Here is a 12678-nt window from a genome sequence, read left to right as displayed (position 1 = left end):
TGATAATGAACGTCCGAGGGGAGAAATTGAACGCAGATGGCTCGAGTATTTCAGAGCGACTTGTGTTGCGCATGCATGAAAGCACATTCCACATTTCTGTAACTGTATGTTTTTTAGCTTTATCTTCTCTGCCTGTCAGGCCCGGTGTCTTGGCCAGATTTGTTGCCACTGACGGAGGGATCACGAGGGTCTTTCCCAAAAGGTACATGTCAAGCTGATGGGTGGGGGCGGGGTGGGGGGCAGTTGATTTAGAAGCATGGGAAGGAGCTGCTAATGTGTTTAAGATTGTTTGATAAAGAATAATGTAATGCATTGCACATGTTACTCTCATATTAAAGGTCAAAGCAACCTAGAAGCCAATTAAAGAGCTAAAAACAGTACTGTGTGTGTGTGTGTGTGTGTGTGTGTGTGTGTGTGTGTGTGTAACAGCGCTGGACAGAATTGGAAAGAAGAAGCAGAGACGTATGAATCCAGTTTCTACAAGCGAAGTTTGGACAATGATGTGTACATCTTCACGCCAACGCCCTACCTCGCAAAAGAGAATGGTAAGTATACTCCAGTGTGTGTGTTTGTGTACATGCATGTGTGTGTGCATGCTGTATATACTTATATAGCTTCCCTTTCTCCTCGCAGTGAGTGATGACTCGATCCTGGTGAGCAGAGTGGTGAACCTCGTCGTTGACGATATCGTACTGAAACCAGCTGGTAAAGACACAAACACACACACAGAAAGAGAGAGCAGCTTGAATTTACACTTGCAGCTCATATACACACACCTACACCCTAATCAAGCCTCTATTTCTTCATTTCGCTCTGACACACACACTCACACAGGGAGGCCCTTATTTACACATGGTGCTCCTCATTTGTCCGTTTCTACCACTCCCCCTGACATACACACACAAACACACACACACATACACACAAACCACACATCATGTTGGCCAGTTTTCCCTGTGATCCCTCGCCAAGTTTACCCGAGTTCAGAGAGTAAAGTTGAGGCGGAGGTCCAGCGTGATCGACGGCATCTGGTGCTTTTTTCTGTTTGATCACAGTGGTCGGCGTGAAGCTGGACATCAGCACGTGGATGGCGAGCTTCATCAACACCACGCAGAGGACCAACGTGAGTAGATGGCAAGACACACGGATGCGCACACACGTACACACATGCACGTACACGTAAGTAACTTTTCAGGTGTCTGCTCTGTTTTTGCAGTGCAACGATGAGATCTGTGGCTGTCAGCGGAACGACGTGGTGAGAGATCAATGATGATCAATTATATTTATTGCTTTAAATCCATTAATCAATACTGAATGATTGAGGTGAGTTTGACCCGGTGTCTCTGTATGTCTCCCAGTATGTGGACTGTGTCATTCTGGATGACGGGGGCTTCCTGGTGATGTCCAATCGGGATGAATATATTGATCAGGTAGGCTCGTACAGCAAATGTGATGTTATTTCAATATCAGCTTAGATACTTTTATACAAATCATTAATACAAGAAAGCTCAAGAGCAGTTGAGTCGTGGATGTGATGAGATTGTGAAGTTGTGATTAGTTTGACTAAAGGAGAGGTTGATGACCTGATCTTCTTCTTGGCGAGTTTGTCCTCTGTGTTATTCCAGTTACCATTTGTCAAAACAAAACATTTGTGTCTGTAACTTCTCCACGTCCCAAATCGAACCAAATTAGCCCCTTAAAACTGCAGCCCACCAAACCAAGCCTCACAAACCAGACTCCATCAGTTTTCTCCTCAAACTCTGAGACGACACAGTACGCGCACATTATTCTCCCCTACATGCTAAAAGCTACCAGTGGGCCCCTGCCGTCGTCTGAGCAAATGTTTTTTCATGCGGCCTGGGCTCTTTCCTAATCAGGGCTGAGTGTGCGCCGGATAAATCAGCCCCCCTCTGAAGTTTGGCAGCGGCACTAAAAACCCGAGGACCTGAGGCTGTGTTTGGAGAAGCCAGCGTGCCCTCAATCATGTTACCTACACCAGCAAAGTCTCACTCTTTCTCTCTCGCTTTCTCTCCTTCTTTGTGTCGCTCCTCCCTTGCTCTCTGTTAATTCATTATTTGTGTTATTGCACCAGGGGGGAGGAGAGGAGAGGAGAGAGGGGCTCCATTTGCGTTATAGATGGGAAGATTTATCTTTCCTTTGGCTGTCAGAACAAAGGGAGATGCGTTGATACGTGGAGGACGGGCAGTTAGCGGTGACCTCCAAGTGGATGGAAGGAGGGAGCGCTTGCGTTTTCCCTGGACTTCCAGGATGCAGAGGCGTGTGTGTGTGTGTGCCTGGCACTCACACGCTCCCTCATGGCTACGCAAACAAAAAGCGCTGAAATGCTTACACGCACGCGGCTGTGTCGCACCTCTCAGATGCCGAGACAAACCACTTCCTCGAACCAGAAATTTATGGCTGCGCAGTGAACTGTGTTAATCAGATTATACTGAAGTCCATCATGTTGCCGAGGCTGATTTATGGAGCGTATACGTGCGTCTGTGCGTCTTGTATGTTTCCCCACTGGCGTACACGTGGGCTTCTTTTTTTAAGCCAGACTTCACTGGTGTAAAATGAAGGTGTTTAACTGCTCTGTAAATGAGTAATATTGAGGAAATCCTCCTTTTTTTCCTTATACAGCCCATTAAAACACTAAAACACAGCCGTTTATTTATGCAGTTACAGTTACTTCTTAATAGTGTTGTAAAGGTCTTCTCTCTCTCTCCTTTTGTCTTTGTTTCCGCCTTTCATTCCCTTCTTCTCGTTGGCAGATCGGGCGCTTTTTCGGCGTGATTGACCCCATCCTGATGCTGCACCTGGTCAACTCCTCCCTGTTCACCTTCCAGAAGACCTTCGACTACCAGTCGCTCTGTGACCCCAAGAAAGATGGCAAGAAGGATGCAGGCCTGCGATCTGTCTACGTGGTGTGTTACATAAGCCAGCGACCATACACACTCACACAACCACACACACGGACGTACGTACGTGTCGACACATTCTGATAGCCAAACAAATGCGTGGACGTGTACACACACTCTAAAAGGGACACGTTCACATATATATAAGTACACATGCAGCTACACATTTGTGCTTGTACCTGCTCTCACACACACACACACACACACACACACACACACACACACACACACACACACACACACACACACACACACACACACACACACACACACACACACACAGTGTTCCTCACCAGGGAGCCATAAATCTGGTTGGAGCAGATGAGAGGGGAAGCAGAGGGTATGGTGAAAGCGTTAGAGTGGGAGGTGGAGTAACAGTAACAGGATTAGGTGGTCTAACGCGCTTGGCGAACTCTCCAAGTGATGTAAAAAGAGGCCCTGTTTTTCATCACTCACAAAACACACAACTTCAAGCTAAATAATGCAAATTGCCTGCTGTGTGCTGCACGTGTTGATGACCTCCAGGCGATACCTCTTTCAAAGCACTTCTGAGTCTGGCGAGATGAGGGATGAAGACAACGTGCTCGGCTAAGACTCCCCTGATGACTCAAGGCGGCATCATCGACCCGGAGAGAGAGAGAAAGGATGCGGCGCAGACCAAAACAAGGCCCTTGCATGCTAAGACTAATCAAAGCAATATGCAGGGGCCTTTTTATTCAAAACGTGTGCCACTTTGTTTTCCCCTCTGGCTCTTTGTTTACATATTTATGCCAGTATCTGTCGGGGAGGATTGTGCTCTGATTTCATCCAAAAAGAGTGAAGAACATAAAAAAAGAGATCTGGTGGAATGTTTGGTCTTTGTGCCTGGCTAAGGCAAACAACCTGCTGCCACAGTAAACGCCAGAAGGATTTTCAGAACGGTTTGACCAGCTTTAAGTGATCTGGCACAAAATTAAGGTCAGATGGCAGCGTGTGCTGGTTTGCTAATTTGTTTATGCTATTGATTTGCATTTCATTTGTCCCTTCTAGCCCACCATAGCAGATATTCTGAGTTTGGGATGGTGGGTGTCAGCTGCAGCCTGGTGAGAACCTTTTTACTATAATACAGTTTGGATGTGTGAATGACATCAATCAAATGAGGGAAACCTTTTATGAAATGATTACATATCTTGTGCATTTTTAGAGAGAGTTATTATATCTTCGGAAGGGATTATTACATCCTCAAAATCCACCCTCATATTGTAGGAAACAAGTGAACAATAACAGCCGGCATAGTTTGAAAAAAGCCTGGGTTCCTGCTGAAAAATAGTGCTGACACAATCGATATATTTTATACCAATTGACAGATAAGTCAAGGAAGAGTAATTCAAATTACAAATTTTATAACCAAACTAATGATCATTTTAATAATAAATAATTCAAGTTGTGCTAATTTTACACGGAAGAGTGAAAATGTTAAACACAATGCAGGTGATGCTGCAAGCTTGAAATAATGCATTCTTCTTATTGAAATCGCATTTTATACCATTTGTTCCATCAGTGTTACACAACAAGTGATATTTTCCCAAACAAATTATGCTTCTGGCACATTACCGTCACCTACTGGTCACATGACCAAATAGTGGATTATGTGCATTTTTAGGAGTGGATTAGATTTTGCCTCATGAACAAAATTATCCTGGACGCAATTTCAATATCAAGTTCAGATGCGTGTTTGCATAACAAGTTTGGTTAAGCAAAGTTTGCTTTACTTATTACATCATTGAGAAGAAATTCAATCGCCATGGGAGAGTTTTGGTATGTAATTGGGAAATAAATATAGACAGCGAATGATTAGTCCCACAAATATGTAAAAACATCATCGTCATTATGGTGTCTTCAAGCTTAGATCCTAATGGATGCCAGGCAAGGCTTCTCTCTCCACAGAGATGTATTGCATCTGTTCAACCAATACAGCATTCCGCACAACCTTGATTTATGCTCTCCCGCTGGCTTGATGTTGTTAAATGCTTGTTTTACATTATGTCCACTAAAATTGGATTTTGATTCCTTGATGATATTGCCATATTTAGAATTAAGTAAGAGGCTTTGCACGCTCATATGGAACTTGTTTTTAAACGTTGAGATTACATCCAACAGGGATTCGTGTTAACGTTTGATGTTTGTTTCTGCTTCCAGGTCGATACTGCAACAGTTACTGGTCAGCATCACATTCCCCAATTTCCTGGATGCAGGTGAGTCCACATCGGAATGTTGTAATCACAAGTATGACTGTTATCTCAGTGACGAAAAGTTGTCTTAAGGGCCTCAGTTAATTCCCTGTGTGGCGACATCATATCCATGCAGCACAGAGGAAAGGACAATTCTTTGAGGGGTTTTTGCATAAGATCATGATAGCCAGCAGAATGAAGTGAGCATACACAGGCTCGCCTCCAGAAGACCCAAACGGCCTCATTATGGAAAGCAAAATGGTATTAGATGTTCGTTTCTGTCGGCTTTGACAAGGCTAGCATTTTGGCTCTTTATAGTGGAACTCTGCAGCATAACACACCAGGCGCCAAGAATGTGAGTTGAGTAATAACATTTTCGCTGTAGGAACAGTTAAAAGCTCATTTGTCTTCTGCAGGTTTTTTGTGTATGCAACATTTTTCACACATAAGTGTGTGTGTTTTTTGTGTATGCAACATTTTTCACACGTGAGTGTGTGTGTGTGCAGATGTGCTTTTAGAGGGCTGTGGGTTACGAGCAGATCCAAGAGTCTTCCAGGTCACATGATAAGGAGGATACTGATTTACTGGCTCAGTGAACATCAGCGGCCGTGTGTGCTCTTTGGTTCATTCATCAGCTTTTTCCTGTGTTTATTCATGTTGTTTGTGCCTTGCAGGGGATTTATGGTATGTGCGCCATAAGTACTGTAGAGCTCCTCCATAAGAGAAATCCAGTGTGTGCTTTTACACATGGGGGTACAGAAGCTCTGAGCCAACTGTAGTTTACCGCACTATAAATCTTACTACACACACACAATCTTACTGTGTGTGTGTGTGTGTATGTATGTGTGTGTGTGCGTGCGTGTGTGAGAGTTTATATGCATACACCTGAATACACGTGAATGTGCTTTTGTGCGTTTCCACAGCCGACATGGACGATGAAGCATCGGACGCCATGCTTAAAGAGGTTTGCATCACGGAGCAAACTCAATACTTCTTTGAGAACAGGGATGCGTCTTTCAGAGGCACTGTGGACTGTAAAAACTGCTCCAGGTACAAATATCCACACACACACACCTAACGCACATCCAGAGCACTGCGATGCGTTTAGATCTGTGACACAGACCTGAAGTCCCTGTGGCGTTCAGAAATGGCTATAAAAATTCACATGCCCTGAAGGTGAAGTCGTCAGTGGCGTGGGCCGCTGTCCTGCCATGTTCTGTGCGTGCGCGAGCACCAGTTTTTAAGGTCCCCTCGCGTCGGATAATGGAGTGTCTGCCCGCATGCCGTGCAGTGTTCCTGCACATTAGTCGCACACACGTTTCTCTTTAACGAGCACCATAAAGAAAGGCACAGAAAATCATTTGCGGACCGGTGACCATGTGGGATCGAGTAAAGGTGTCAGAGGACGGCGGGGTGGCACAGCAGGTTCACGTCGCTGCAGGAAAGCAAACAGTTAGGAAAGCATGTTCCAGCATAAAAGGTGGTTTGTTTAGGCACATATGGAGGATAAATGCTGCTTCCTTGGCTTAGCTGTTAGTGTAAGAGATATAACCCAACAAACAACTTAGCATCTCACTCCTGTCGCTCTTTCATTGTCTCTGACTTCCTGCGTCACTTTTAAGCATCACTTTTCCTCTCCTTCCATCTTTCCTGGAAAAGAGCCCACGTGACAACGTGTATGTGTGTCTCTGCTCTCAGGATCTACCACGCCGAGAAGTTGCCGGAGACGAACCTGGTCTTTATCATCGCTGATGCAAAACACACCTGCTTATCCTGTGACGCCAAGCCACTGATACAGGATGAACAGCAATGTATCCTTTGACCCAATGTGTTGATGCTGACATGCAGTAATGGTAATATGCTGAACTTTGAAGGGAAACAAAATGTTCTTGTTTTTCCCCCCTACTCCATCATCTGTAATTCGCAAATATTCATTATGACCTCATCTTGCAAATTCTCAGTCCAACAGCATTGCAACCAGCAAGTGTTTCTGCTACAAGCCACACTCGACACAAATTTTGCCCAAAGTAGGGTTCTCACCGCGACTGTATGGCAGATGCTCATGTGGGATGCGCCCTCAGAGCAGCTTACAAACAACCTATGAAGTTCTCCCAAACACACAGGCAGGGCTGCGGCCAATTACGGATCAGACCGCCATGTTTCAAAGTGACAGCCACGTTGGGAGGGATTGTGCAAGTCCCTCACAGACAAATGTGCTCCAAATTCACCCTCTACTTCCAGATCCATCGCTGTATCTGCATGAGTTGGGCCTGATTACAGATGACATCTCTTGGAGGAGTTGTACTTTCTGTGATCCTTCCAATTTGGCACTCAGAGCTCCAGCGTAGCATCTGAAATTGTTAAATGCTCTAAAAAGCCAAGTCACTTTCCTGACATCAGTCATCCAGCCAATGGTCCCAACCCGTGCGAGCTGGCTCAGAATCCACGCTACAGGAAAGGACCTGCAGTCTGTTTTGATAACAACGAACATGTAAGTCTGGTTGCACCACGCTGATCAAGGGAAATGATGAGGTCGCTGCTGCTTTATTGCCCTCACAAGGCATGAAGAAGCTTGCAGGAAACCCAGCGTGAAATCTAAAAAAGCTTTTAAGAATTTGAATTGGTGCCCCAAGGCCACTAAAGTCATTGGAGAATCACGTAGGGCTGCTTACACTTACTGCTAACCTGCAGATCAGAAACATGCAGTATTTAATACCACAAAGTGCCCGTGAATGGGATTTGTTTTCTTTTTGCTTAGTTTTGTTGGCATAGTAAATATTATTACAAGAAGAAGATTAGAGGTGAATTAATGCTGTCAATCATTTTTAATCAGTTTTCCATCCGCTATCATCCCTCCACAGTGCATGTCCGTTTATAAACGTCGCTCTGCTTAAAAATGGCTGCGTGCTTGAATGCCCGGAACGCCGCGCATGAACAGATTTCCCACGCAAAAGACGAACAAAAGTTAGTCGTTTGCCCTCTGAATAACAAAGATAAACAAACGTTTTTGCGAACTGTCAAGAATCCTCTGCGTGTGAAATCTCTGTGCTTGATCACTGTTTGTTTTTCTCTCTGTACTCTTTTTGCGTTGCTTGGCTCTTGAATGTACTCTCATGCTTGCACTGTCTTGCTCAGACACACACACACACACACACGCTCATACTAACGCCAACTTTCTCTGACAAGTGATTGCATCTGTCTTTTACTTCGTGTCACGATGATCTCTTTTTCTACCTTTTGTGCATCTGTTTGGTTTCTAACCTTCTGCTCACTGTGTGGTTGCTGCATGATTCTCTCTCTCTTCTCTCTCTCTTTTCTCTCTGTCTCTCTCTCTCTTTGTCCGCTGCTCTGTGATTGGGTGGCGATGGTTAGGATGAGGCCGTGTGCTGGCGGAGCGCAGGCTCGCCACTGGCCCCCTCTCCGCTCATAATACTGCTGCCACTGTTCATGTGCTGTCTCGGGTCAGTCCCATAACGCTCTCTGTCTTTCTGTCTCTCTGTCTCTGTTGTCTCTCTCTCTCTCTTTTTGCCTCACTATCTAACTAACTAACACTATCTTCCACTTAATCTTCAGTTGTCCTTCCTCTTTCCATCTTGCTCTTGCTGTCTTTCTCCTTCCCTCTCTCTCTTTTAGTCTATCTGCCTCTCTCTCCCTTTGCCTCTATCACTCAGCCCCCTCTCACTCTTTCATTAACACTATCTTACGCATAATCTTTGGTTTTCTTCCCGTCATGCTCTCGCTCCCTCTCTCTCTCTCTCCCTCTCTGTTTTTTCACTCTTGTTTTTTTTACCTTTCTCTTTTTATCTGATGTTCTATCACCATCTGTCTTCACCTCTCCCGGACATACCTTTATTTCTCTTTCTGTCTCCTCCCCTCTCTCCCCCCCCCCCCCCACCTCACCTGTCTTTGAACTTCGTGCTTCGTTCTTTGTATCTCTGTCCATCTATCATTGTCCGTCCGTGCCCATCGACTCTCCTGTCTGTCTCTACTGACATCTGTTTACTGATGCAGCCAGACGTGAGCTAATGCAGACCCTTCACTTCCCATTTGCATCGGGATGTTTCCATGTCTCTTTAAAGTTTCTCAGATTTATCTACAAAAAAGGAAACATTAAAGTAACCTTTTCTTTGCATTTTGCCTCACCGCAAGCTAAGCCAAGATCAGACTGCACTCAATTTCTGCTTTTGCATCCTGTTTGAATCATTTTTGTAACGTCTGACCTCTTTGCAAACCCTGCATAGTTCCTAATTCAGACGTGTTTATTGTTTTGTTTTTTATTTTAACGATCTTACAGCTTAACTTCTTTTTCTCCCCGCTCGGTCCATTTACACCAGGAGGAGGACCCTGACTGTGGCGGGGCATCCAGCCTGAGTCCCTCGCTGTGTCTCATGGTGGCCGTCCAGCTGGTGCTGCTCTGGGTTATGAGTGACTCCAGACACCACACCGTTCCCTTATGACCTTTGCACCCACCAGTCACGCACTCTCACCCTCCCGCCGTAACCCTGCCCTGACAACCAGCATGTCACGCTGCCATCTAACCGACGAAAACCCGATGAGAAGAGAAAAGTCGTGATCCCTCAACCTGCTGATTCTGTTTTTGATGCCTTCATTTACAGGGGTTACAGCGAGGGTACAAATAAGGAAGTTAATGCCTTTTTTGGATGATTTAGGATTTGAATAATAAGCGAGACCTTGACCTTTGACCACCCTTCATCTCTCTATGTGTCCTCGCCAAGCGAATATTGATGGCCACTTGTGAACTTTCTCTGGCTCGATGTGACTGCCTTAAGGTGTCAGGGGGGGGGGAAAGCTGCAGTTTCCCGATTATGCTGATCAGTTTTACTCAACACTGCCCAAAAACAGCGCCATTCATTTTTAAAAGTCAATCTACAGTCGATTGCTATTTTTGGTTTTTGTGGTTTTGAATTAGGCTATGATAGCTGTCAGGGAAGCCAAATTCTTCCATCAATCGCCCTGCGGTTTCAGGTTGCTGATAACAACGCTGTCTCACGTGTGTTGTGTTGAAGGTGATGCTTCCCAGAGCATTTTTGTGACATCTCTGAGGATTTGGCGCAATGCATCATCCTCACTTTCACCTGGCGTAGGAAAACCTTCAGCTTCCGCCGTTGGACTTTGAAGGATCTGGGCTTTGACCCGTCGGCCCTTCTTCCCCGTTGGGACTGGATTTCGTCTCTTTTGGTTTTGAATTGCTCAGACGAAAAACGTTGTTGCCATAGCGCACATAAACCAACCAGCACAAGTCTGGCTGGTCTCTGGTTTGTGTGAGGAAAGAAATCTCTCGTGCCATGTTGGACTGTGTGTGACTCCGAATGCTTTAGCTTTGTAGGCGTTGGCACTGTTTGCTTTACTGCCACCATGTCGACTTACTGTTGAAAAATGTGCGTCTGACATTTTGGTCAAAAAGAGGAAAATGGTGTATTAATGCTCAACGCGGCCACTTTGTTTGAAATCAAATGACTACTTTCTGCTTTAGCAGACTTTTAACCATTAATTCTTGTTTCTTTTTTCACATTCATAATATAGCTCCCCTGAGTGAAGAACGGTCTCCATCTCTTCACCTTGCCGTTTATTAATCTGTGTACTGTGACCCGGGGGTCCATCGTTGAGTCTCTCTACAACTGCTGTGTGTCTCATTGTGTGTGCTGTGTGTGACTTTCATTTTCCGTGCCTTCTTTTTCATCACGTACATATGAGAAACACCCAACGCGAGTGTGCCCATTTGTAGACCATTCAGACGTTAACGTAGAAGATTTTTATTTGAACGCAGTGACGTCATTTGAGGAAGCGCACAAATCGGCCAATCAAGTTCTTTCGGGGGCAAAACAAAAAATGTCATCTCACTAGACCAAATCTGCACATTTAAGAGGGATTTTCCTCAATTTCAGTGCCAACCTCACACCTTTCAAAATAGTCATGAATTACGCACAATTGGATAAAGTGAGATGCATAATGACTAATTGTGTAATCTCATTTGACCAGTTCCTATGTTGACTGTTTGTAATGCCTCATTAAAACAGGAGCTATCATGGAACTGTCGCGCGTGATGTTCACATACTTTGAAAGCCACATTGAAGACTGAAACCGTGTCATCAAGCTGTACCGGACCACCATGGTCTGTAGTTCTTCTCGAGAGTTGATTAAATTAAGTATTTTCGATGATATACCCTAACTCAGATGAAGGAATGTCTTGTAGTCAAACCTGCTGGCGCCAAAACTGGCCTGCTACTCTCCAAGTGGTCTTAGGTGCACTTTTAACTGAATAATATCTCTGTCAAACTGAAACAACATGGTGAAACTAACACAATGGTATTTAAGCTCCTCATTTACTAACACTCAACAATATCAAGTGCCATATGACTCTTATTCTCTTGTGGAGAAACCCATTATAAAACAGCATTTATGCAAAGGTAAAAAGGTGAAAATGTAAGTCTGATGAAAATGTTTTTTCCTGTGCTGCATGCTTGTGGCTGGCAGTTTGAAAAATCATATCTGGTGTGCTCCTGCTTCAGTGTGTATTGTTGGGAATCATCATAATCTGGGGTGTCAGACCTTTGTTCATGATATGATTCAATATGATCAGCTATTACTGCCTTTATCTTGGGGAGACAGCATTTGGCCCCACCCTCATCTGAGCGCCGGGGCGACCCGATCGGACAGCACGGTCTATGAATCTGTCTTGGTTGGAACCATTTTCGATTTTTTACCCTCATTAAGTCACTTCGGGTGCAGAGGTGCATTGCGCAGATGTGAAACGAGTGAAAATATACATGGGACTGGAGGAAGAATATGATGTTCCGTGCTACTCTTAAGTGCTAAAATCAGATGCTGTCACCTCAGGAATAGTATACTATCAATGTGATATGAAGTGTTTTTTGATTCTGTTGGTGCTTTCTGTGTGTATCGTGTGGGCTGGCCTTTTTCTTTCTGAAATCTTTAGGACTGCTTAATGTGTGTTGTGTCTGTTCCCTGCCACAGTTTGGCAGATGATTGGCCAGCCTGTCAGTCAGTCTTTCACTGCCTTTGGTTTTTAAGGCAGTCCAGTGATGGATGTGTCCGTCAAGTCTTGCCAGACAGCGTCTTGGCAGACTCTTGGTGGGCCTCTCTGTCAATCTCCCTCAATTGTGCTTTAATATGCTACACTTTAGTGGAACTCGATTCTCCAAATCGGTAGTGTAAAGATTTGTACAAAACCAATGTTCTCAACAAAAAAGAAAAAGAACGTGTTTATAATCCCTGGAGGTAAATGTGTTTCTTCATGTGCAAACAAGGTATATTCAGAATAAAAGTTTATGATTAATATCTGTTGTGTGGCATTAACTTGACCTTCCGCTTTTCTCACAAAATGTTTGTTTTGTTTTTTCCACAGTGGATCAGATTACCGTTAGTAACATCTGTTGCATTGCCAGCACGCAGTTCCCATCCAAATGTGTGTGAGAATGAAAAGGAAGCACCCCGAGTCTGCGATCCCAGTGTCTAGCCAACATCAGAAATTGACACCCAGCCAACATCAACAATGTCCAGGAAAAGAA

At 44.6% G+C, this 12678-nt stretch overlaps 1 protein-coding gene across 1 annotated transcript in view; it reads left to right on the top strand.

The window, feature by feature from the left end:
- cacna2d1a (calcium channel, voltage-dependent, alpha 2/delta subunit 1a) overlaps positions 1-12448 on the top strand; it is a 55492-nt gene extending 43044 nt beyond the window's left edge. Inside the window, exons 26-38 of the mRNA XM_076158968.1 lie at positions 140-202; positions 430-545; positions 634-705; positions 1056-1123; positions 1217-1255; positions 1359-1430; positions 2772-2924; positions 3948-4000; positions 5097-5152; positions 6052-6178; positions 6827-6939; positions 7537-7619; positions 9463-12448. Of these exons, the coding sequence (XP_076015083.1) occupies positions 140-202; positions 430-545; positions 634-705; positions 1056-1123; positions 1217-1255; positions 1359-1430; positions 2772-2924; positions 3948-4000; positions 5097-5152; positions 6052-6178; positions 6827-6939; positions 7537-7619; positions 9463-9585 (1138 nt within the window). The 3' untranslated portion in view covers positions 9586-12448. The remainder of the gene's footprint in view (positions 1-139; positions 203-429; positions 546-633; positions 706-1055; positions 1124-1216; positions 1256-1358; positions 1431-2771; positions 2925-3947; positions 4001-5096; positions 5153-6051; positions 6179-6826; positions 6940-7536; positions 7620-9462) is intronic.
- Positions 12449-12678: the final 230 nt, after the last annotated feature.

Source organism: Genypterus blacodes, unplaced genomic scaffold, assembly GCF_046128005.1.
Source record: "Genypterus blacodes isolate CSIRO-AG114 ecotype Tasmania unplaced genomic scaffold, CSIRO-AGI_Gbla_v1 ptg000090l_1, whole genome shotgun sequence".
Lineage (NCBI taxonomy): Eukaryota > Metazoa > Chordata > Actinopteri > Ophidiiformes > Ophidiidae > Genypterus > Genypterus blacodes.
Note: the sequence above shows the minus strand (reverse complement) of the source record. Positions and strands in the feature narration are given on the sequence as shown.